Below are 25,431 nucleotides of genomic sequence, written 5' to 3'. Positions count from 1 at the left end.
CCCGGGCTCGGGCTGACGTCGCTGTGCCATGGGGCGGACCCGCTGTGTCGGGGGGGCAGGGCGGGGGGAGGAGTTTTCCAGGCACTTTGCAAAGCGCCAGAGGGAAGGGACCCGGCGGCGCAGCGGGGCCGCCCGAGAGCGCCGCGGGGACCTCATGGGCCGGGGGAGCGGCTCCGACTGCTGCGGTCACCGCTGCTGCCATCCGCCCCGGGGGCGCCAAGGCCGCGGGACGGGGACGCAGCTGACCAAGGTGCGCTGCGGGGAAGTGCGCAGCAAGGAGCGGGGGGGCGCCCGCGGGGGGGTCACGTGACGAACAGCTGGGGGGGGCGCGCCGGGAGGAGGCGCAGCATGGGGGGGAGGGTGGGAGGCCACGTGCGCCCGGCCGTGGGTGGGGTCACGGTTGTTTGGCCCCAAGGGGCGGGGGGGCTCAACGGGAGAGAGGAGCCGGGAACTCCCCGGGTTGGCCCCCGAGTCGTAGCGGGAATCAGCTCCCCTGGGGGTGCCCGGCCCCCCCCCTTTCCCAGCTTGGGCAAAAGGGTCGGTCGTAGTGGAGCAGGGCAGGGCCCGGGCAGACCTGCGCCCGGCGCCGGCCGCTTCCGAGGGGGAGCAACAGCCCCCAGCAGGGACAATCCGGCAAGAGCCGTGTCACGGGGGAAAGGGGCTTCCTGACCCCCCCCCAACGCTGAGTTTGCAACCCAGCTAACGGTGCACGCCCCCCCCATGGAATGGTGCGGCCCCCCCAATGCAATGATGGGTTCCACCCCTGACCGCCAAGCCGCATCCTGTGGCGGTGAGTTCCGCGGGATATCAGGCTGCACTTGCAAAGAGGGCTCAGGGAGGAGGGGACCTTTTCCTGGGCTGCCAGGGGGTGTTCAGCCCCCTCCCAGGGACCACGCAAGGGGCGGGTACGGTAGCCAGGAGGCAGCCGTGGCGGGGCTCCCTGTCAAACCCGCCTTGCCAGGTGAAAGCACCGAACGACGGATCCCTCCCGGATGCCACTTGGTGCTTTCGCCTGGCAAGGTGGGTTTAACGGGGAGCCAGAGAGTTGCTGAACTGGGGACTTTTCCAGCTGGGAACATACAGCCCCTTTCTGTGCTGTGTGTGTGTTCCCCCCGGCACAGGGCCTGCCCCAGGCCTGCCGGCCTCTCTACATTCCTGCCCAGGCTGGGAGCCCTTCCGCCAAGTGGCTTCCTCCGGCCTCCTTGGCGGCCGCTGATCCGGAGGACGTTCTTTGCATTTTTTGAGGTTAAAACCTGATGCGAGGGATGGGGGGGTGGGGGGTGTTGGTCGGAGCAAAGGGAGCAGAGAGCACGTGGGTGAGAGCTGCTTGGGGAGGTCTGATCTGTGCCGAGGAGGGGTGAGAAGGCGAGGGGTCGCTCTTGGGGCAGGGGGGTTAGAAGAGGGAGCATGGAGAGACGTGGGAACTCACAAGGAGTTCCTGAGGATCTCCTCTGCTGGCAGGAGGCCGCTGGAATTCAGTGGCACCAACTGATGGAATCAACAGGCCCAAATCCGTGTTCCCTGTAAGCCGAGCGCTTGGGCGGCTGCCCAGGAGAGATTCCAATGCCCCACGGCCGGTTAGCAGAGCCCCCGGCTGGCAGCCTGTGGTCTATGGGGGTGCACATCTGGGCACACATAACAAAATTTATTCCACACATGGGTGGAAAATAATTAGAGGCAACATTGGCCAGAATTGCCCCCCTCTACCCTCCCAGGGGGAGGAACAGCACCCTCTAGCAGAGGAGGTGGGAGGTGTTGGCGAGTGCATTTCTTTGGTGGTCAAAACCCCTGGAGTTCTTGGCAGGCTTAGCTGAGAGAGCCCAAGCTTTTCGCTCACACCTTAGAGGCTCCTGCATTCAGCTCCAGAGGTCCCAGGTTCGAGTCCTCCTGTTGGCGGTTACATTAGCTGCGTTGCATTCCTGCTCTGTGCCTCGGTTTCCCCGCCCCACTCTTGGCTACCTTTGGGGCACTCACTGTCACGTGTCCTTTCTTTGAAGTGAGCAGCCAGATCACGGAGCCTGGAGTCTTGGGACAGGGGATTCCTGAGTCAATCTAAAAATGTCCCTAGCCTGAGCACAGCGGCTGGGTAGAACAGGAGTTGCAACAATGTGTAGCTGGATCTCTCCTAAGCTAAGTGAAACAGCAGCCGTAGGGGGTTTTAGTGACAGCAGAAAGGGCAGAATGAGGTGAACTGACCCTTCCTTGGCTGCTCTCCGCTCACCAGCCGCACTCTTTGGTCCTGGCCAGGAGTCTCCAGGTCCATGGTGCGAGGCAGCAGGCACAGGCGCACTCATTTCCAGATCTGCCACTGACTCTGCCACCTTCCCCTTTGCTCCCCAGCCTGCAAATTCTGTGGGGCAAGGCCCAGGGTTCCCCGTAAGCTGAGAGCTTGGGCGGCCGCCCAGGAGAGAATCAGGAGCTGCCCAGCTACCAGCAGCCTGTGTTTCTCTCGTGGTGCACATGAGAAAATTTATTCCACCCTTGGATGGAAAAAACTTAGAAGGAGCCCTGGCCAGGACTGGGTCTATGGGGCCCTCATTTGTCTCTGGGGGCTGCTGCAATTCACCTCCCTGCCAGCAGCTTGTTCTGCCATCGCTAGGAGCCGGGGGACAGGTGAGTGGAATAGAGGCAGTGGCTGTATGCCCAGGGAGTTGGCCGAGGCACTCGCAGGGAGCAGCTTGCAACATCCCCCTTCTGCAGAAGGGGAAGTTTGCAGGGGAATTTCAAAGGCTCTGGAGCTGGGCTGCAGCCATCAGAGGCCAGGAGCCCACACACCAGACAATGGATCTCACCAGCTGCGCAGGGTTAGCGGCACCAGGGCAAGCCATGGCTTGGTGTGTCTCAGGAGCTCTCCCACCCACAGCTTTACTGCACACCTCTGGCAGCAGAGCCCTTGGCTGTCAGGCTGCCACGCAGTGAGGCAGGGCAGGCAATTAACCCCATCGCCCTGTGGGGGAAACTGAGGCACAGTGAGGCGAAGTGGCTTGCCCAAGGGCACACAGGAAGTCTGTGGCGGAGTCGGGACTGGAACATGAGGTTCCCAACCCATTAGCCCCCACTGCCTTCCCAGGCTGGCTGCTGGCCATTGCCTGAACTGGGGCTAATCCCCAGTCCAGATGTGGTGGGAGGGAAGTGTGTCAATGCGGTGACAGGCTGGAGACTTCAGGGGCTCCCTGTGTGGCTCCTGGGGCGGTCAGCCAGCGAGTGGGAGAGCAGGGACCCCATCACAGCTGGAGAACCGAGGGAGGGGGGTCCCCAGCACGTGCCAACCCCCATACCCTGACTCCCATGCCACCCTCACACCCCTGCTGTGCCCTACTGCCCCCCGACTCCTTCCCAGTCCTCTCCCCTACCCCCACAGCTTGTTCCCTGGCCTCCACCATTCACCCCATGGTCTCCATGCCCCAGTCCCTGCCCCATTTACCCCCACAGCCCAGCCACCCTTGCACCGGCTCCTGGTCCTGGAGCCAGCCCACTCACCTGGAGAAGCCAGAACCCCCTGCATAGGGGAGTGGTCCCCTTCCTGTGCCCCTGGCCCCCACCTGTCCCTGTGGCCCATGCTAGCCAGGGGGGCCAGCAGGGCACTCGTGGGCTCGGGCCCCATACATGGCTGCGCTGACAGGGCTGGCAAAGGGTTAATTAAGGACACCTCTGCCCAGTGGGGTTCCCACGTACTGTTTCCATCTGGGGCAAAATAAATTTTGTTGCATGCGCTGTGGATGTGCACCACCAATAGCAATGCACACTGCCAGCTTGGTGGGGGGGGTGGTTTGCTAATTAGCTGGGCAGCTCCTAAATCTTCTAGGTGGCTGCTGAAGCGCTTAGCTTACAGGAATGCTGCCCCCAGGCTACCCGACAGAAGCAGAGCTCCTGGCCAGGAGCTGGAATCTGCGCAGTCAGGAAGGACTCAGGAGGCAGATCCAGGGATATCTGCGCTAGCCCAGCTCCTGGGGCAGGTCACACCTCTGGCCGGTACTGGGACGGGGGGGCCTGGTCTCCCTTCTTCACTGAGGGGCCTGGCGTGGGTTCTAGTGCCCAGCAACCAAGTTGCCATGAACCTTCCTTGAGCCCCTCATCCCACTGTGTGCTCCGCTGGCACAGACAGCAGAGTCCAGGCCCAAGGGGGGGCAGAGACCTCGCAGCTGGAGTACAGGGAGGGCAGTCCTTAGCCTGTACCCACCTACATTCCCCTGAGCCCCAGGGGGCCAGTTAGTGCCCAGCTGAGACCCAACAAACTCAGTGCATTATGTCATTTTTTTTCCCCCCCCCCCGCCATACACACACACATCCCAGTGTTCTCAGGGCTGCCAAGGAGCTGTGCCAGGCCTGCGTCTTTGTCTGCAGCTGCCCCCCACTGGCAACATGGGTGGGGCGAAAGCGGAGCTCAATCCAGGAGCCTGCGCTCTGCTCCCGGGCTCTGCGGCCGCCTGGGCATGGCTCCTATCTGCGCCATCCCCCCCACCCCACCCCCAGGCCCTGGGGAGAGCTGGAGCCAGGGCTGAATTGCTGCAAAACTGGCTCCGCGCCAGCCCTGATAACAGCCTCCTCGGCTACCCTGACAGGGAGCCTGGCGGGATGGCGTGACAGTAGCCAGGACGCCGGATGCAGCAACTCCGCCAGGCCCTGCTCAGAGAGGGGGTGGCTATGGGAGGGCTAATGCCTGGTGACGAGCCCAGGAGGGAGGCTGGGATCAGCCGCCGATTGCACCCCCCTGCCCCATTTCCCTTCCAGATTCCCTTGGGGACGGCAGCCACCCAGCAGCCCCCTGACATGCCAACAGGCCTCGCTCGTGCACAGCAGCCAGGCCTTACCCAAGGGTGTGCCGTGGGGCCTGGGACCGAGCCAGGCCCAGACCCCGCATCCCCTGTGTTCTACTCCAGAGCCCCACCCACTAGGCCACCCTGTCTCGCCCTCTGCTCAGCTGTCAGGCGCATCTCTGAGCCCCTTCCCCCAACCTGAGATCCTGCGTCACAAGCTCAGAGCTCTGGTTCCCACCACCCATCTCCAAGGGCCTGGCCAACACAAAGCGCCCCCAGCCTAGACAGGGACCGGGGCGGTCCAATCCCACCCCAGCCAGGAAGGGGCCTGGCCCAGGTCGTGCGGTGAGGCTGTTGCAGAGCCACAGAACCCCGAGCGTTCAGGGGGCCTTCGCTGCTGTAACCACTGGTCCCCACTCCCCTCCCAGAGCCAGGACTAAGAACCCAGGTGTCCTGATCCCCTGCCTGCCGCTCTCATCCCCAGAGCCAATGGGGAGACATCGAAGCCGCTGATGTGTTTGGAGGCTTGGCCGTATTCGGGGCAGCAGAGGTAAGAGGGGTTTGTCCTGCTCCCCACCAGTGCTCCCTGTCAGCGGCTGCCCAAGAGAGGTTCAGGGGCTGCCCAGCTGATTGGCAGAGTGGCCAGAGCCGGCAGCCTGTGTGTCTACTTGTGGCACCCATCTGCGCATGCCTCATGGACATAAAATTTATTCCGCCCATGGATGGAAATAAAAAAAGGGCAGGGGGGACACTGCTCCCCACCCAGTCTGATCCCTCTGCCAGGTTGTGGCCCCCGGCTGGAAAGGTGGGTACGGAAACTGGCAGCTCTTCGGGGCAGGGGCTGGGGGTTCGGTGTTCGTACAGGGGCTGGGGACTCTGATGGGCGAGGGTGCGGATAATCCAAAGGCTAATACCAAAACCGGAGCCCCCTTGCCAGCTACGTCTTGCCCCGTGCAGCTTGGTGCCTGCCCACAAGGAGGTACCCCATGACCCACACAGAGAGCTGGGTGGGGGCAGAATCCAGCACAGATTGTGCCTCCCTCTGTGCTTCAGCTGGGGGATCCTGCCCCACTGAGGCAGCAAAGGGGCCAGATTCAGGGTTCCCTCTAAGCTGAGACCAGGAGAGATTCAGGTGCTGCCCAGCTGATGAGCAGAACCCCCCGCCCCAGCAGGCAGTGTGTGTCTGGGAGTGGTGTACATCTGCTCAAACCTTGGTGCGTGTAACAAAATTTATTCCACCCACAAATGGAGAAAAGTTAGAGGGAACCCTGGCCAGATTCCCCCTGCGCACTCGCCAGCCCCCTTGGAGGAGGCAGCACGGGCTGTACTAGCCCCACTTGACTGCCCCGTAGAGACACGGCACCGTGGGCCGTACGGACACGGAGCTGCGAGGAGAGCGCATCCGGCGATGCCCTGGAGTGTGCAGCGCCCGCAGCCACTCCTTGGGCTTCCCGTCTCCCTTGGCTGAGCTGGGCCCTGCCGGCTCCGCGCCGTGGAGGTCGCAGGAAGCAGAGGAAGGGGTGTGGGTCTCCTGAGGGCTACGGGCCCCCCCCCGCAGGGTCAGGCCGGGCCTGGGAACGAGGGCAGCGTCTCTGGGGAAGGGAAGGAGACACGGGAGTCAGTGAGCAGAGCAGGGCACGGGCACAGCTGGCCCGTCAGAGTTAAAAGGTAGCGTGGGCAGCACTGCGCCCAGTGGCAGCGTGGGCTAGTGGGCAGGGATGCCTGGGTTCGATTTCGGGCTCTGTCGTCAAACTTGGGCAAACGCACACACACAGCGCGCTGTGCCTCGGGTTCCCCTCCCACCCCATGTAGGTGGGTGAGCGCTTTTGGGCAGGGGCTGTTTATACAATGCCCAGCACGAGCCCACTGGGTCACACCGTGACCTCCCGAGGTCTAGGACTCGATGATTCCCCGCACGGGGGCTACGCGGCCAGGGCATGCAGGGCTCGGGGAGCAAGTCTGAATGGCCCCAGCCCAGCTGAAACCAGGGACCACCCGCCCCCGGATTCCTTAGGGCTGAGAGCCCGCGCCATTAACCCTTTCTGCTCCCAGGGCAGAGCTGTGCGGGGCTCCCGGGCTGAGTGGGTCTATTAATGCTCCCAGCAGCTGCTGGGCTGCCTGTGTCTGACGCGGATCCCCCCCGCCGCACCGCCTTAGATGATTTCACTCCGGTGGCAGGAAGCCAGCAGGCCAGGCCTCCCTGCCAGGAGGGTGGGACAGGGGCTGGGAAGAGGAGGGGAGGGTGTGTTTTCCCGCTGCTCTGGGTTAAGGGAAGCCAGGGCTGCATTTCGGAGGACTCGCTCCGACCCGGAGATCCAGGAATAAGCCAGATCCCTGCCAGGGGCAGCTGGAACAAGACGGAGCCCCCCCTTTGTCTGGCCAAGGTGGGACGGCGATGCCCGAGGCAGCCACTGGGAGGCAAGCTCAGCATGAAGGTAGGCGGCAGGGGTGCCCTGGGCCGCTGTCAGCGTCTCTGGGCTGCTGGGAGGTAGGATTTAAGGCCAGAAGGGACCTTGAGATGGTTGGATCTGATCTGTGCACCACAGGCCACCCCCACGCCCCACAGCTGAGGGCAGACGTTCTTGGGGTGAGCTAGGGTGGGGGAAAGCCCCTCTCTGCTGGCAGAGGAGGGGCGCGGCCCATGCAGGCAGCTAGTCCTTTGCAGATGGTTTAAATCAATGCAAGATCTGAAGGTGCTGGTACTTCTGGGGAAGAAATGATATTAGAGCAAGCCAGGGCCTCCTTTCTCCCTCCTTAGCCCCAGGGCTGAAGTCACTAAGCCCCACTGCCAGCTTCTGCCGGTGGTTAGCCCCAGGCTAAACGCAAAGCAGTGTGAACGGAGTGACTCCGGATTGACAGCAGTTTAACCGAGACCAGACCGGGCCCAGGCGGAGACGTGCGTACTAGTTCTGCAGTTGGGGGATAGGATTGCGCGGCCACTTCTGCTCTCTCTCCAACCGTTATCGTCCCAAAAGTGACCAGGGCAGAAGCCCAGGCAATGCCACTGTTATCCAGGGAAGCTTTTGTTCCCAGGCCGGGAGAGACCACAGGGCTGGATTTGCTCAAGGGTGGCTGTTGTGTTCAGCCACTCTGAACCGCTAGCTCCAGCCACTGTGGAAAAACAGGGCTCTGGGCTAACTGGACCCCACTGTGCTTGTTTGGATGCCAGATCTGATGCTTTGCCTCTTTCTGCGCCACTCGGTGGCGGCCGCCTTGGCCTGGCCAGCCCAGGGCTGAGTCACTCCCCCACCCCCAGCTGCTCCCCGGGGGGACGCGCCGGCAAAGAGAACCCTTCCCTTCCCAGCTCTGGAAGCTTGAAAACCACGTTGGTGCTCTGGAAGGGAAGCGACGCCCCCACCTCGCCCTAAAGGGGCAGCTGCTTCCCAGGGCTGGGTGGAGCTGGAAGCGGGGCCTGTCCATCCCCTGGCAGGGCCTGGAGGCCAGAGCGGGTGAGCTGATGCTAGGGGGCTCCCAGGCTGGGCTCCCTCTAATGCTTTCCATCCAGGGCAGAATAAATTTTGTTATGTGCACCAAGGCGTGTGCAGATGTGCACCACCCATGGAAAGCCCCGCTGCCAGCTGGGGGCTCTGCTGATCAGCCGGACGGCCCCGACTCTCTTCTGGGCAGCCTCCATTGCTCAGCATACAGGAAATACTGGTCCCTGCTGCAAACTGCACCCGTCCCCGCCCCCGCCCCCGCCCCCACCCCGGCCTCTATCCTGCAGGCTCCAGTGGGAGGTTGCAAATGGCAGGACCCTTCCTGCAAAAGCGATGCTGGTTCTGTTCTGCCGACCCACGGGGAGCGGGAGGGGTCTGTGGGGTGCCCTGGACGGCTGCAGCACCCCCAAATCATGGGGGTTTCTCCCCGCCCCCCCAGCACCTGGGCTGTGGGTGGCCTTGGCTCAGGCGGAGCTTAAGGGGTGCATGTTTCCATGCTGTCCTGCCCCCCCCCACAATGGGCAGCACAGCACCTGCCTGCATTGGGGCCGCTGGTGGCCCGGGTGCCAGAGGGAGGGCGTGGGAGGCGCTGTGGCAGCTTGGCTCCAGCCCACCTGGTCGTTAAAGCAGGAAATTGGCTGGCAGGACTCCAGGGTTCTATTCCTGCCTCTTTAACGGGCAGGTTTGTGTGTAACTCGCCGCAGGGTGGTGTGCCCCTTCCCCTGCTGCAGCCCAGGCCGCTGGTGGAGGCAGCAGAGCCACCCTGGTTGGAATCGGAAGGGTCTAAACTGAGGGTGGGAGGGGAAACTGAGGCACAGGCCAGGGCTGTAAGATGGCCCAGGTCTCCCAGCGGCAGAAGCGGAACTCGGCTTAGAAACCAGCTGTCCTGAGCCCCAGGCCAGTCCTGAGCCGCCCCGGGTGTTTCCTGCCTGCCTCTGGGAAGGGGCCAGCAGTGCCATGGGTGTTATGAGTGTGTCGGTGCTCAGCCCATAAAGCTGCACCGGCTCCTGGCCATCCCGAGGCATCCCGGGGGAGGGGTCGCCCAGCCAGAGCCAGGGTAGTTCAAGTGGGTCCTGCTGGTGCTCCGAGGCCTTTGTGGGGCAGCTGCAGGGGATTCCCTGGCAGCTGGACCGTAGGCCTCACCCCAGGCACTTGGGGAGCAGTGGGGATAGTCAGGACCTGCACTAGACTTTCCTCCCCTCCTGTGTCGTTAACCCAGAGCCAGGGCGGCGAGGGCACGCAGCGGGGATTTGCCAGGTGCTGGTTAATTATCCAGTCACAAGACTCCTGTGGCAGCACCTTGGCACCTCCCCAAGCTGCCTACTGCCCTGGCCAAGATCAGCTGCAGCCGAGAGCCGGCCGCCTGGGCACAGGGAAGGGGCAGAGGCAGAGAGCTAGTGAGGCCCCTCTCTGGGGTGGCAGGGCAGAACTGTGCCCTGTAACTCGCTCTCCAGAGCAGCCGGCAGCCTGTGGTTCTACGGTAGTGCACATTTGTGCATGTCTTGGCACACGTAATAAAATTTATTCCAGGCAGGGGGTGGGAAAAAAGTCAGAGGGGACCCTGGACCTGTTCGTGCAGCCAGTGCGATCAGGTACCTTTTCCTGCAGCAGCCCAGGGTTCAAGCCCCACCCTGACCCACCCCGGGCGCGTCCTCAGGGAGCCGAGCTCCTCTCTCATGTGGAAGGGGCAGTGCAGGAGTGGGCGAGAGCAGGGCTGGGTGGCCAGTGGCTGGGGGAGGAAAGGGGAACTGCCAGCAGATCTGGTGTCTTCCAGCCAGGGCCTCCTCCTGGCCATCTCATGCCAGGGGCTCCCCCCATGGGGCAGGGTGGCTGGGATGGGGTAGGACTGGAGCACAGCTCTGCAGGGGGGGAGGTGGGAGGGGCAACAGCTGATGCCTGGGCGTGCACATTTATCCTACCCTGAGCCTGTCACCTTGGCACAGGGCTGGGGCCTCCGTGCCTGGGGCCGGCCCGCCTCTGCCTGGCTGAGGGTCGGGGACCCCACCAGGCCTGAGGCTGAGCGCCTTGTGCTGCCCAAGATAAAGCCCAGAGCTGGTCCCAAGGAGCCACCCCCCCACCCCAGTGTTTCCTGCCTGCCTCTGAGCAGCGTCATGGGTGTTCTGAGTGTGTCGGTGCTCAGCCCAGGGAGCCACGCCCACTCCTGGCCGCTGCTGTGCTCCCAGGCATGTGGGGTCACCGTGCCAGGGCCAGGGCCCAGCGGGCAGGGCCCCGCACGCGGCAGCCTTCCCCGTGACCTCAGCACGAAGGGAAGCCGCTATTGTGAGTCAGGAAACAGCCGCTCGGCCCTTCGTCCTGATCCCAGGCCCTGGCTCATTGTTTCCAGCCTCACATCCTATCCCACGCGCCCTGGCCCTGGGCTCAGACCGCTGGCTGGGCGTGCTGGTGGCACTGGCTCTCTGTGCCTGGGATGAGCTGAGCCCCTGTACCTGCTGCTCTGCATGGGGCTGCCTCGGCGCAGGTGGGCACACGCACTGGCCAGGCCGGGGCGCTGAGCCCAGGGGGACGGGGCTCGGCACCTCTGGCCAGCCCAGCACCGCACCCACTGCAATGACGCCTAGGAAGACCTTGGAGATGCTGCTGAGGGCGCTGGGGCGGCGGGAGAGCAGGCGGGTACCAAGCTCCAGCAGGGTAGGTGTGACTTCCCCCCGCAACTCAGCTGACAGCGGTGGGGGAGAGGGAAAGAGAGGTTCACTCCCCTGCAGTGGGTAGGGTCAGACAATGGGGGTCAAGCCCCTCTCATAGGATCTGGGAGGACACGGAGGGCACCGGGGTGTCCAGTTCTGATCAGATGTGGGGGTTACACATGGGGGGCACCTGGAGCCAAGCCCCACTCCTAGGCTCGAGGCGGTCGGCCCCCGGGCACACGTGAGGGTCTGACCTTCCCCTGGTACCCGGGGAACGTGGGGAGGTGCTAAATGAGGGAGGCCAGTGAGAGGCGCCGTCTCACCCGGGCAGTGGGAAGGATGTTGCGGGTGGGGGCTGCGGGGAGGGCCAGGGCCATCTGAAGGTCCCATGTCCGGCTGACTCAGAAATAGCTTCGGGAAGGGCCAGCCTTACGACAGGGCTGTCAGGGCGCCAGGGCTGTGCTAATCGGCAGGGCCTGGAGCTTGGCCCAGCGGAGCTTGTCCAGGCTTGGAACAGCGGCAGGAGAGGCTGGAATGTGGGGCGCTGGGCGTCGTGTGGCCCAAGGCTCCTACTAGGTCCCAGGGCCAGATCGCAGTCCATCAGTAGAGAGCGCAGCAGGGCCCGGAGCTCCAAGGGGCACCATGAGCAAAGAAGTACAGCAGGGGCCCTGGGAGGGAAGGGTTAACCCAGCAGGGCCTGGCACTGGTGCTGGGTGGTGCTGGGTGGGAAGGGTTAACCCAGCAGGGCCCAACACTGGCGCTGGATGGCGCTGGGTGGGAAGGTTTCTCCTGGCCAATCCAAAGGTCTGTAGTGCCCGAAGTCCCAGTGCTGACCCTTTCCAGGCCACGCCTGGCTAAGGCATGCGGTCAGGACACTGGGGAGTCGCCTGGCACCTGTGTCCAGCCCTTCAGATTCTTCTCGGATCCCCCTGTACTGCTGGCAGGCCCCAAACCTGGGTCTGTTTGCTGCACCTCGCTGCTGTCCTTGAGCTCATGTTCCCGGAGGGACGATGCCCTCAGCTCTCCCCTTCCACCCCATGCCTCTCAGGGAATACCTGGGGGTCTGACCTTCCTGCCGCAGTTCACCGAGGGCGCCCCAGGTCTCTTTCCCTGCCAGCTGGCTGCATCCAGAGACCCTGCATGAAACACGTTTGCAGCGCCCGTAGCTAGGATCTGTACGAGGCTTGGCCCCTGCCCCCACCACCGTGCCTGCTTCACTGCTGTGACTACCTAGGCCAGACAGATTCCAGCCCACCCCACTCACGCCCTCGCTGCCTGGCACTCAGGGTGGGATCTGGCCCCTGTGTGGGCAGCTGCGATCGGGGGCTGGTGGCGTAGACAGCGGCGGATGGGAATTACAGGGATATTGTCGGCTGGCCGGGGGCTCTGGCTCAGGCTTGGTGCCCGCGGAAAGTTTTACCAACCCGGTAATTTTCATGGAGTTGGTTCCCAAGCCGGGAGCGAGATGCCTGGATTCTGGGCCACCCTCCCAGGGACCTGACCCAGACATGGGAACCAGGAAGTGAAACTGACTACAGTGGGGAGTGAAACTGACCAGTGTGGTTTCGGGGTCCAGAGTGTGGGAATTGATGGGGAAGGAGATCTGTCTGGACCACTCAGTTCCGGCCCGATCCTTGGCCCCAGGGAGAAGAGGCGTGTTCTGACAATGATTGTTCCATGGGGCCTATTTTAAGGCCTGGCACCTCCCTGCCTGGCCCTGGCCCTGGCCAGCCATTCTCTGAGCAGGGGCGTGTTTCCCGAGAGGGGAACACTGAGCTCAGCTGAGTGGGAGCCTCCCATCCCAGGGACATCTAAAGTGGAAAGCAAGGTCTCTCCTGTGGCCTCCTGCTGGGGGGCATTGGCGCCCGCTTTTGGGGGGAGCAGGGCATAGCCTGCCCATCCACCGGACACCAGTGGAGCGACGGCAGGGCAGAGACTGTCTGTAGGGCACCACGAGAACCCCTGGCTGCCAGCCTGTGTTTCTGCTGGTGGTGTGCATCCGCACAGGCCTGGGCACAGAAAAAAATTTATTCCACCCAGGGACGGAGGGAATTGGAGGGAGCCCATAGGGAAACATTCATCCCCCCAGGTCACAGCACAGCCCCTGGGCCCATGATCTTCGGGTGGCGCTGTGCTGGGCACCCCGGCTGCTGCATGTCTTGTGTCTCCCCCTGCACCTCCTTGCCTGCCCCGTGCCTGGAGCTGCTGGCCGATGGGCTCAGCTCTCCCACTCCGCCCCTGCCCAGCCTCTTGGGGAATGTTTGGGGGTCTGATCTGGAGCCGTCGTCCCCGCCCCCGGGGCTGCGTTTCCTGGTGCAGTTCACCGGGGGCACCTCAAGCTTCATTCCCTGCCGCAGCCAGAGAGCCCCTGCCTGGAATGCGATTGCTGGGCCTGTAGCCGGAGTAGTGGGCAAAGCGGGATAGGCAAGGGAGGGTCTCATTATAGGGACCCCCTCCTCCTCCTGCCCCTCGCCCCATCTGCTGAGAAGACTGGCAGGAGGGCCACCGTGGATGGAGCAGCCCGAACCTCCCCTCTGCCCCAAGGTTAGCGGCAGGGCTGGGTCCTGGCCTTGTCCTGTCTCCAGTCCTCTCTGCTTCCCACCTCCTCTGCATTCCTCCCTGTCTCACAGCATCCCCTTCCCCAGCCCCTGGGAACCGGGGGGTACCTAGCCCTTCTCCTAGGGCCTCCGGGGGGTTACACGTGGGGTTCATGGGGGGTGTCTAGCTCTTCTCCTAGGACTTGGGGGTTACATGTGGGGTGCACTGGGGGGTGTCTAGCTCTTCTCCTAGGACTTGGGGGGTTACATGTGGGGTGCACTGGGGGGGCGTCTAGCCCTTCCCGTAGGATCTAGGGGGTTACACAGGGGGGCGTCTAGCCCTTCCCGTAGGATCTAGGGGGTTACACATGGGGGCTAGCCTGCACTGAACTCTGCCTGCGAGACGTGCCCCCCACGAGTCAGCCTGGCTGGGAGGAGGTGTCTGCCCACGCCCCCGGAGATGCTTAGAGGCCTGCAACGCCGGGCACGAGGGCCCAGCCATGGCTGTGACCCAAGTGGGAGCGGGCACTCATCAGGCTGCATCGTGACCAAGCCAAGGAGTAAACATGTTGTTCTCCTGCCCGGTTCCTGGATTGGCGCAGGGAAAAGGAGGCGGGAGGAAGAGCCGGGTCGAAACTCCCCATGGGCAGCAATTGCGAAAGAAGGCCAGGGCCGAGCCAGCTCCCGGCTGGGCTGACAGCAGCCCCCCCCTCGCCTCCCCCGAAGGGAAAGGAGCAGGGTGGGACTGGGCCCTGCCGGCTGTCACCGTCCTGGTGCAGTCTGAACAGGATGCTGGTAAGAGCTGCCGGAGCAGCGCCGATCAGCCTGGCCGGGGGGGCACTGCCAGCGTGGGCTGGGGGGGCTGAAGGGTGTGGGGAGGGGCAGTGGCCAGGCATCCATGCAGCAGTGCATGAGAGGTGGGGTGTGGGTGCACCCCATATGTAACCCCCCAGGCCCAAGGCGAAGGACTAGGTGCCCCCCCCCCGGCTCCCAGGGGCTGGGGAAGGGGGTGCTGTGAGACAGGGAGGAATGCAGAGATGGGGGAAGCAGAGCGGACTGGAGACGGGATGGGGCCAGGACCCAGCCCCCGCCCCCCCACCCCCGTGCTAACATCGGGGCAAAGAGGAGGTTCGGGCTGCTCCATCCACTGCAGCCCTCCTGCCGGTCCGGTCAGCAGATGGGGCGAGGGGCAGAAGGAGGAGTCCCTGTAACATGACACCCTCCCGTACCCAAGCTCCAATTTTTTCCATCCTGGGTGGAATAAATTTTATTATGTGCACCAATATCTGTGCAATGTGCACCACCTGTAGAAACCTGCTGCCTGCTGTGGCGCTCTGCTAAGCAGCTCGGCGGTCCCCGAACCTCTCCTGGGTGGCCACCTGAGCGCCCAGCTTATAGGGAACCCTCGGGTGCAGCTTTGCAGGTGTTCCAGAGGGGGTGTGTTTCAGCATCGGGGGGAGGCAGCTCAAGTTTAACCCTCCAGCTGCTGCTCCCCCCCCTCACGGCGGATCTGCCCAGCTCCTGAACACCCTGTGTCCTTCCAGAGGCAGCGTTTGGTGGGGTCCACGTGGGAGCCGAGCGTCGGGGGCGGGGGTCGAACTCAAGGGGCAGAGGGGGAGCCTGATCCCGCCCAGTGCCTGGGCTCAGGGAGGGCACTGGGGGTGTTCATCCAGCCGGGGGCTGGTTTCGTACCCTGCCCGTCACCGGAGTGTCTGGAGCCAGTGGCAGGGCTGGGCTCCTGGGGGCTGTGGCGGGTCCTGTCCCATGCATGCAATTTGGGCGGGGCAGTTATTAGCACGGCTATGGCCTCTGTGCCCCCCACCTCTCTGGGGCCCGCTCCCCACCTCTCACTGGGCCCTGGCCTCCCCCTGTGCCCCCCACCTCTCTGGGCCCCACTCCCCACCTCTCACTGGGCCCTGGCTTCCCCCTGTGCCCCCCACCTCTCTAGGCCCCGCTCCCCACCTCTCACTGGGCCCTGACCTCCCCCTGTGCTCCCCACCTCTCACTGGGCCCTGACCTCCCCCTGTGCCCCCCACCTCTCTGGGCCCTACTCCCCACCTCTCTGGGCCACACCCCTGTGCCCCCCCCACTGGGGTCCCAGCCCTTTGCCCCACACCTCGCTGGGCCACGCCCCTCCTCTCCCCTCCCCTGCCCCCATCCCCCCGGGCCCCGCCCCGATCCTGCCCCGTAAGAAAGACCCTTGTTTTCGGACAAGGTGCCCTGCAACAAAGCCGGCAATTCATGGCTATTTATAGCGCGGGCGGCCGTGCCCGAGCCGGCGTGAATGGCCCATTCAGTGGGGCCTATCCAGGCCCTGCCGCCTCCCCAGGGACCAGCGACACACCCCAGGAGCCTCCTGCCCTGCTGTGGGGAGTCCTGGCTGGTCTCAGGCCTGGTTTGCCAGCTGCGGGGCTGGCCAACTCCAGCCATCGCCAGTGGCCATGGCCTGTGGCTGCAGTGCCCAGCTCAGTGATCGTGGCCACGGGGGTGTGGGGTTTGGCTACCAGGGAGGAGGAGCTGGCACCAGCATCTGCTGGTCGGTGGGAGAAGCGGAAAAGGGGGGGCAGTACTGAGGGACCCGGAGGGCTGGGCTCCTGGAGGAGTGGGGGCCAGCCCAGCTTTCCGGGGTAACCACGAGACCCGTCCGCTCGATTCCCTCCCCACCCCTCCGCAGCCGAGCCAGGCCCTCCTGCCCCCACAAGCTCAGGGGCCAAGCCGTCCGAGGGTGGGAGGGGAAACTGAGGCACAGACCTACCCAAGGCCGTCAGCAGACCTGGGGGTAAGACCCAGTGATAGCCTGGGGCCAGGTCTGGCTCTAGCAGGGGCCGTTCCTAGCCCTGGGCTGGGCTCAGGCGGGTGGAATGTGGTCCTTAGCTCTCCCCAGCAGAGGGCCGGTGCGTGGGCGCTGGGAGGGCGGCTCTGCGGGGAATCCCTGGCATTTCACACCCATCTCCCCCCTCCAGGCTGCGCGGCTGGAATCTGACCCCTTGAGAGGCTGCGCTTCCGGCCAGCCAGCTGTTGTGCTTCTGGCTCGCTGGAGGGCTGGGAGGGCAGTGGGGGGGCATCAGCAAGGAACCTGAGGTCCTGGGGGGTGGGGAAGGCAGCTAGGAAAGCCCCCCACCCTTCAGCTGGCAGGAGACGTTCCCTGCCCCTCACCCTGGCCTCTGTGCAGAGCTGAAACCTGCAACTGGGACCAGGCATCAGGCCTGCTGCGGCTGGAGAACACGACCCAGCATCCCCAGCAGGAGGGTGTCTGGGGCCCTCGCCTGCTCTCCAGAGAGGCAGCAGGGTTGGGTGGCTGAGTGGCCTTGTTTCTCTCCCTGTCTGTGCCACTGCTCTGCTGGACGACCCTGGGCAAGTCACTTTCTCACTTTTTGCCTCAGTTTCCCCTCCCACTCTTGGTCCATTGAGGCTGGAGGGCTGTATCCCCGTGTCTCTAGTACCTGAGGTCCGCCCGGCTCCTGAGAGCCCTGGGCTCAGAGGGCCGCATGCAGAGCCTGGCACAACAGGGCCCTGATCGCAGCAGCAGACAAATCAGCAGCGGCCGGGATGCGGTGCCCAGCGGCTGCCTGCTGGGCTGGGAGCTCTCCCCAGTGCTGCGGCTGGCGATACAGCATGTGCCCAGGAAAGCGTGTGTGAAACGAGCTGGGAAGTCCTCAGGGTGGGGCTGAGGGGGATGCCCGGACCTCGGCCCAGTTCTCTCCCTCTAGCATAGCGCAGCTGTCGCCCTGCAAGCAGCACTCCAGGGTGGCAGCAGGGGCAGGTTCGGCCTCACCCGGCTCTGCCCAAGCTCCGCGGGCATCACGGGGCTCAGGCTGACGGCCGCTGCACACTGCATTGTATCTGGGGGTGCCGCTCACAGCCCTGGTCCGGCTGTGCCACACCCAGCACCGTGTCCAGGAGGGGCGTGGGGGAGCCCTACCCATGGGCACAATGGGTGTTGGAATAAAGTCTGGATACTGTACGTGAAACAACAAAGGTTTCTTGCAACCAGCTGCCGGAGTGGTTCTGAACTGGGTTAAGTTTCAGGATGCACTGACAGGCCCCAAGGTAGGATTGGTTGTATAGAGAGCGGACAGGCAGAGGAAAGAATAGAAGCAGATGGTAAAGAAATGAGCATAATCAATGAGCAATCCTGATGAATTAACAAGCAACCTGGGAATTTCCAAGAGTTTCCGGGCACAGTTTACGGAACATTTTATGTATAAACAAGGCCTCTGAAGAGCACAGTCCTCCACACTGGCGTATAAAGTGGTATCTGGTCTGTAACACACCGACACGTACAGTAGTGACGTCTCGTCTGGCATCCTCATGTCATCTTCGCACGGACGTGATCGCTCAGTGGCAGATTTAAGGGTGACAGTCCTGAAACAAAAACATTTCAAAAATCAAATGGAGAGAGAAATCTCTGAGCTGCAATTTATTGGCAAATTTGACTCCATTAAGCGTGGGTTAAACAGAGACTGTGAGTGGCTTGCAGCTTATGGAGGCAGCTTCTCTGCTCTGGGTGTTAATAGCTCCCCATTAGACTCTGACAAAGACTCACATCCCCCTGTCTGATCTGGCTCGTTTGTTCCTCTTTTGATAAGGGCTGTTGATACTGGGCCATTTCCACCTTGCTGAATAGACTTTGTCAGCTCTGGCCCTCCCTCTTACTGGGATCCCACTCATTAAATACCCCTTTGAAACCCCCGCCTCCACTCATGCATCTGACGAAGCGGGTCTTTGCGCACGAAGGCTTATGCTCCAAAATATCTGTTAGGCCATAAGGTGCCACAAGACTTCTTGTTGTTCTCAAAGCTGCAGACTAACATGGTGACCTCTTGGAGACTGATCACTGGTGTTATCTGTCCAGAATCAAAGCCAGCGGGCAATGCAGGGTGGAAGCAGAAGTTAGGGAAATAATCCTGTCAGTCGCCCTTAACTATCGTCCAGTTCCCCTCCCCGCAGGGTCCCTTCCTGGAATGTGACTGCCCGGGGACTTATATACATTGACTGGGACGCCCTGCCCAGATGGCTGGGGTGCGGGAGTTTACCAGGCTCCATTTGGGAGCAGTGGTTCTTAGCAAATATGGCCTGGGGATCTCGCCACGGTGAGCAGAGGTGACGCCGTACCCAGGCGGAGGTCCCTGGCTCTCTCCCATGCTGCTCTGCACCCATGGGCACTGCATGCTGTTCTGTGGCCCTGAGTCCTGCGTCTGGCTCTGTGCCCCTGGGTGCCACCCCAGGTACCCGCCTCTGTGCCCTCAGGTGCCAGGCCCGACTCCGTGCCCCCAGGCACCACACCTGGCTCCCCTCCCTGGGCGCTGCATGCAAGGTGGTCCCCGATCTTAGTGTCCTGTGCACTTCCCCTGTCCTGTGTTTGCCTCCGTAGCCGGAGAAGGGGCTGGAGCCTCACAGCTTCAAGGAGAAGGGCTTCAAGACCAAGAGGAGAGCGTGCGTGGTGTGCAAGGAACCCATTGAGGCGCTGGGCCTCGTCTGTCAAGGTACCGGCCCCACCGGCACTGCCGGCTGCACACTTGGGTGGGTGGAGAGGCCGGGAGATACCAGCCCTTAGATCCAGGCCCAGCAACTTGCAGTGCCAGCTGCAAAGCTCCCCGGGGCACTCGTGCCAAGGTGCACACTCAGCTGGTGCACACCAGCAGCCAGGCCCCAGTCTCATGGCAAGGTTCACACTCAGCCCAGGACACACCAGGAGCCAGGCCCCAGGGCACGAGCCCCTGGACTCACACCCAGCCTAGGCCACACGCCCCAGGACTCACACCCAGCCTAGGGCACACGCCCCTGGACTCACACCCAGCCTAGGGCACACGCCCCAGGACTCACACCCAGCCTAGGGCACACGCCCCTGGACTCACTCCCAGCCTAGGGCACACGCCCCTGGACTCACTCCCAGCCTAGGGCACACGCCCCAGGACTCACACCCCCAGCCTAGGCCACACTCCCAGCCTAGGGCACAGCAGCCCGAGGCTGTGCAGGGAGCTGCCGCTCACAGCACGCTGGGCCCCCTTTTCACACTCTCTTTCCTCTCCCTGGCAGTCTGCAAGGTCGCCAGCCACAAGAAATGCGAAGCGAAGGTAGGAGATGGGAGGGTGACGGGGGCGGGGGGCTGCGGCTGGACCCTGTTTCCCCTCTAGGCCACCTGGGAGGGGTGAACCCAGCTGAGGGTGCCCAGTGATGCAGGCAGGGTTGTGTGTCCACAGGGCCTGGGGCCCCCCAGCCTGGCTTCCCAGACCCCAGCTGCCCCTGCAAGGCCCAGCGGGCGCATGGCTTGGAGCACTCCCGCCCCGCCAGCTCCAAGGCCAGGATCTGGGGGATGCCGGGGCCTAGTGAGGGACCCCACCAGGGCTGCAGCCAGTGGAGACGCTCACCCGCCCAGGGGAGGAGGGGGTGCTCACCCCCTGGGGCAGGAGGGGGTGGGTGAGAAGAGGCATGCGGCTGCAGGAGGGGTGGCGTCGCCAGGGCAGACAGCTGTGCCCAGGGCTTTTGCACGGCTGCAGGAAGTGGGCACTGCTGCCCCTGCAGGTGTGGGGTGAGAGGGAGGAAATGCAGCCCCAGGGGCCTGCCCTGCTTCGTGGAATCCCAGACTCCTAGGGCTGGAAGGGACCTCAGGAGCTCATCGAGCCTAGCCCCCTGCCTGGGGGATCCAGGCCCTGAGCGCTGCACAGGCCTGCGCAAGGCCAGCGAGACAAGAGACAGAGGGAGCAGGGGTGCCGTGGGAAATGTTCTGAGCTGGGGGGAGGGCAGCCTGGGGGCAAGCAGCTCGGCCCTGCAAATAGTCCCTGGGCTCTGGCAGGAGGATGAGGCGTCCTTTCCTCAGAGGGATGAACTGCGGCTGCTGACGCCGGGGCAGATTTCCGGGTCTTGGTGCAAGCTGCAGGAGGAAAACTCAGATTTACTGACGTCCCAGCAGGGCACTGCTGTGGGGAAGTTCACAACACTGGGGTCCTGGCAGGGCACTGCTGTGGGGAAGCTCACAGCGCTGGGGTCCCGGCAGGGCACTGCTGTGGGGAAGCTCGCAGCTCTGGGATCCTGGCAGGTCACTGCTCTGGGGAAGCTCGCAGCTCTGGCGTCCTGGCAGGGCACTGCTCTGGGGAAGCTCGCAGCTCTGGCGTCCTGGCAGGGCACTGCTCTGGGGAAGCTCGCAGCGCTGGAACACTGGTTCAAGCGAGTCCACCCCTGCAATCCTGCCTGCCTCCATCAGAGCTTTACGCCCACCCCCTGCACACTTGGCTTGAGATCCGGTACCAGGGACGGTTCCTCAGGGCCCAGCACTCAGCACAGCCCAGGCCTCTCTGAGCCTTCTCTGCCAGCTCCAGCTGGCCCCACGCTGACCCCACAGCTGGGAGCTGCCCTCAGGGCCAGGCCCGAACCCCCAGAGTTGGCGTTTCTGGCCCTTTAAGCCCCGGCGAGCCGTTGCATAATTACGGTTGCGCACGGAACTGGGAGTTTTTCTTGGCCCCGGGCCAGCGTTTGCAGCTGGAAGCTGCTCGCTGTCCTGGGGGATTTTGGAGGGTTCTTTGCTCGGTGCAGATCCATCCAAGGGCAGAGGGCTGTGGGGGCCCAGGCCGGGAGCCGGGTGAGGGGAAGGCAGGAGGCACAGGGAAAAGTGGCTAGAAGGAGCGGTTGAGATCTGGCACCGGAGGGGGCATCCCAGGGGACGGAGCTGGCCACCGCCTGCAGACAAGTGCCACCGCGCCCTGCAGAGCCCAGGTACAGCAACCAGCTCTGGCCTAGGTCCACCCAGCTGGAAGGAGCTGCGGGGGGGCAGGACCAGATCTGCCCTGTCTGCCCCCACCAGCAGGGGGCAGGGGTAGAGCTGATAGCCAAGGGGCCTCCAGCCTGGCTGGGGACTGGGGGTGCTGAGAGGGGGTGAGCTGTCGGGGCAGCAAGGGGCAGCTAGGAGGAAAGAAAGGATGGAGGAGACACAAGGAGTGCTGGGCAGGGCAGAGAGCCCGGGCTCCAGGCATGGCGGGCAGGCTGCTAGGCTCTGCACAAGGGGTGCCCACCCCCGCAGCTGGCAGGAGATGCCAGGGGCGGAGCCAGCTGCTGGGAGGGGTGGCCCTGTGGGTACCCTGCCCAGAGGCATTCCCTGGGTTTGGTGATCCCCGGGTGCCAGGGTCCTGTAGAGCTGACGTTTCGCCCAGACGAAACCTTGCGAGAGGAGGGTTTAATAGATGGAGGCATCATTGTTTCGACGCCCGACAGCAGGTCTCCCAGCTCGGAGCGGCAGAGGGGCCGAGTGGGTAGATGATCCTGGGTTCTACCACAAGCTCTGGGAGGCGGGTGCTGTAATGGTGGGGGGAGTTCCAGAGCCAGGACTCTTGGGTTGTGTCACTACTTCTGCTCCTGACACACAGGGAAAGGACCGTCCCAGCTCTGTGCCTCAGTTTCCCCACCCACCACCTGATGGGGTGGGGGGTGCGGCGGTTGGCAGAGGTGACACTGGCTGTGTCAGGGCGGGGCCCAGCCCCAGGGACCTTTCCAGGCGCCCCGGCTGCAGCAGTCACGGCCTTTGCCGCGCTCCCAGAGTTTCTGGTTACGGTGCTTTTCCCAGGCCCCTGCAGCCCCGGCCGCAGGCTCAGCTGCCAGATGTTTTCCCAGGCCGAGGCCAAGGGGCTGGGGGCTGGGGCCAGGAAGTTTGCGCCGGGGACAGTTTGCGAGACACCCTTTGCTCCGGCCGGCGAACGCGGCTCAGAGGGAGGCGGCTGGGGGCGCATGGGGGAGATGGCGGAAGGGGTGCGAGGCAGCGGTGGCTGCAGAGGCCAAGGGAGAAGGTGCCCAGTGCCCAGTTGGGAAGGGGGGAGAGGAAAGGCAATTGAATGGGGGGGGTCGTCGTGGGGGGGGGCCACAGGCCAGCGGGGGGAGGGGCACACAGACAGGGGGCACAGGCCAGCGGGGGGCTCTAAGGGGGAGCACGGGGGGGGTTGGATCTGCAAGGGGGGAGGGGGTGCACAGAGGGGGGCACAGGCCAGCGGGGGACTCTGGGGGGGAGCAAAGGGGGGGTCTGATCAGTGAGGGGGAGGGGGTGCACAGATGGGGGGCACAGGCCAGCATGGTGGGGGGGCACACAGACTGGGGGGCACAGGCCAGCGGGGGGCTCTGGGGGTAAGCACGGGTGGGGTCTGATCAGTGAGGGGGAGGGGGAGTATAGATGGGGGGCACAGGCCAGCGACGTGGGGGGGCACACAGACTGGGGGGGGCACAGGCCAGTGGGGGGCTCTGGGGGGGGCGCAGATGCCAGGACCTGGTCTCGTTTCTCCACACCCAAGAGGCCCCCCTCAGCCTTCCTCCTGCCCCCTCCTTCTGGGGGGGACGTGTCCCAGCCCTAACTCTGGGGGAGCGCACAGGCCCTGCTGGGGGGCAGAGGGGACGTACCTGGCTACTCTGCCCCACAGTGCACTGGGAGGGCAGGCCTGGTGCTCGGTCCAGCCCCCCCACTGCCTCGAGAAAGGCCCAGATAGTTTTCCGACCCGTTAACAGAGATTTATGGCCCCTGGCTGGTTCAGGCCCATTCTCCAGGGCCAGAGTGGTCAGGAAGGAATCCCCTCTGTGCGGTGCGCCAGGGCTTTTATGGGCGAGCGGGGGACATAGCTGGCGGTAGGGTGGTGCCCCTGGGAGACCCTGGCTTGGCAGAACCCCCCTGCCCGATTCGGCTGGCCCTGCCTGGAGGGACCTCTGCATGCCCTGTAATTAGGGGCTGGTTGGTGCTTGGTGCTGGCACGTGGGCTGGGGCATCTGGGCTCTGCCTGGCACCCTCCCCACTAGCTCGCACCCAGCCAGCTGTCTCTTGTCCTCTCCCTGCCCCGCGGCCGGCTCACTCAGGGAGTGACAGGGGGGTCTGGACTCTGGCTTCAGACCCTGGGGGGCGGGGTTTCTCCCTTAGCCACGCCCCTTCGGCTGGGGGGCAGGCCCGAAGGTGGGGACGGGGTGGGGGCAGTCCAACCTTCCCCCAGCCCCTCAGTGATCCAACACCTCCCCCCACTGGCCTGCCTGCCCTTCTCCCACTGATGCAACACAGCCCCCTGGTCTGCACCCCTTCTCTGCTCCTGCCCTGCCCAGCCCAGCCCGGCCATGGATGTCCCACTTGGAGCTGTGGCAGTGCCCATGGGTACTGGGCGAGCTCCGGCAGGGAGCCCTGTGTCTGACCACCTCCCAGGACAGTGCCCAGGGCGTCCAGGGGGCTGGGAGAGACCCGTGCAAGGCCCTGCAGGCGGGTGGCATGAGACGGCCTCGAGGGATTACCAGGCCAGGCCCCCAGGTTCCCAACCAGCCTGCGGGCGCCCGTGGGCACACAGCACCACCCTGGCTGCATGCAACCCAGATCTCTGGCTCCCCCCACCCCCCGATTCTTAGCTGCCAGGAGCTAAATCAACTCTGCCGGGAGGGCGTAGGGCATGGAGCCACGCCAGGAGAGGGCAGAGGGGTGAGGGGAGAGGCGTGGGCATGCAAGGGGCTGGCTGGCGCTGTGGGGGGGCAGCGGGAGCACAAGGAAAGGAGGGTGCTCGAGTGCGGGCTGGGAACACAGAGCCAAGGGCCAGGCCCCACAGCCCCCAGGTCAGCGCGCAGGGGAGCCGTGCCCTCGGCAGGATGCGCCGATGCTTCTGCAGCTGCTCAGGGGTCTGTGCCGCCCTGAATGTCACAGAGCAACCCGCTCTGCCCCACACCCCCATCCGGAAAGGATCTGCCACCCGACCCACAACTGCACCGAATGCAGCGGCCTCAGCACCTCCCTTAGCCAAAGGCCGTGAGGCATTATGGGCGTGCCAGCTGCACCCGAGGGGCGTGGGCAGGGGAGGGCTCCTCTGAGCCCCTTTCTGTCGCTGGCTGGAGTCGGGCTGCCTGCGTGAGCCGGGGGCTGCGGCCAGGTGGGGCAGGCACCGGGCTGAATGGGCTCACTGTGCACCCCCAGCCTGGGGCGGGGGGCACAGCCTGTTTATGTTTCTCTATATATAGACCCCGCACCCACCTCCATTCCGGCCGAGCCGCCTCCCAGAGCCTGCCATGAATCCCGGCCTCTGTGTGCGCCCGAGCGGGAAAGGGCCAGTCCGGGCCAAGAAAAACACCCTCTCCCCGCAGCCGCGGGGGTCCGGACTCCTGGCTGCACTGAGCTCCCCTCATGGGCCAGTGCCCCCCTCGCCCAGGGGAGGAGACGTCCGTCTGGAGGGGGCGGAGGGCGTGTCCCGGCTGCCGCTGCACAGGGGACGTGACTGGGCTGGGGTCCCTGCCCCACACTGACCCCCTCTCGCTCCTTTTCCAGGTGGCGTCGTCCTGCCAGCCCCTGCCCCCGCCTGAACTGGTAAGTGCCGAGACCCGTCCGTCCCTATTCACCCCTCTCTGGGGATCCCTCGCCCGTGGGTGGGGAAGTTCCCATGTGCCAGCCGTGGGAGCCAGCAGCCCTGAGCCCCTCTCAGCTCCAGGGCTCGGAAACAGCTCAGGGAAGCCTGGGGGCACTCAGGAAGGGGCAGGTGTCCCTTGGTCTCAGTGCTAGCCCTGGGCATGGCCCGAGAGACCCTTCTCCAGGCCAAAGGGAGAACCGGGTGACTGGCTCCTTCAAGAGCTGCTGGAACTTTGGGCAAGAGCAGGAGCTGAGCCCACAGGGTCCTGGCCAGATTCCAGCGTGGGTCGTACCAACTGCACAACGCTGGGCCCTGCAGCAGGGATTAAACCTGGGCCTTCGAGCTCTTAATGTGCAACCTCCTCGTGCCTGAGCTAACACACCTGGCTCGCCAGGCTGTCCCCAGCTCAGGCACAGCACCCTCTCCACCCCAGATCCCACCGGGGGGGCAAAGGGCAGCTGGCCCCACTGGTATGGAGTACAACTGGGTTCACTTCCAGTCCTAAACAGGATGCACAGTAGCTGCTAACCAGCTGCAGGGTCCCACCCCAGAGCTGGCTGCATTTCAGTGCTGGGTGAGCCCTTCCCGGGCCATGGCCTTGGGCGCGCTGGCATTCGGGTGGCTGGCTAGCTTGAGGCCTGAGTGGCGAATTAAACAGTTGAGGCCTGGGGGGAGGGGCTTGTGGGAGTGGGAGGAGCCTAGCTGAATTCTTCCTG

General features: G+C 64.3%; 1 protein-coding gene across 5 annotated transcripts in view; it reads left to right on the top strand.

Moving 5' to 3' along the window:
- The window catches only part of TNS2 (tensin 2), a 53,438-nt gene that overhangs the window by 7,515 nt on the left and 20,492 nt on the right, over positions 1 to 25,431 (top strand). The window contains exons 1-4 of one of the 5 annotated variants that reach the window (XM_074980038.1): positions 118 to 250; positions 18,751 to 18,862; positions 19,416 to 19,453; positions 24,637 to 24,675. In XM_074980038.1, the coding sequence (XP_074836139.1) occupies positions 155 to 250; positions 18,751 to 18,862; positions 19,416 to 19,453; positions 24,637 to 24,675 (285 nt within the window). In that variant the 5' untranslated portion in view covers positions 118 to 154. Of the gene's footprint in view, positions 1 to 117; positions 251 to 7,039; positions 7,193 to 10,662; positions 10,844 to 14,033; positions 14,172 to 18,750; positions 18,863 to 19,415; positions 19,454 to 24,636; positions 24,676 to 25,431 lie in introns of those variants that run through there. The other 4 variants (XM_074980040.1, XM_074980039.1, XM_074980037.1 and 1 more) reach the window with 4 other exon arrangements.

This window comes from Carettochelys insculpta, chromosome 29 (genome assembly GCF_033958435.1).
Source record: "Carettochelys insculpta isolate YL-2023 chromosome 29, ASM3395843v1, whole genome shotgun sequence".
In the NCBI taxonomy this organism is placed as follows: Eukaryota; Metazoa; Chordata; order Testudines; family Carettochelyidae; genus Carettochelys; species Carettochelys insculpta.
Note: the sequence above shows the minus strand (reverse complement) of the source record. Positions and strands in the feature narration are given on the sequence as shown.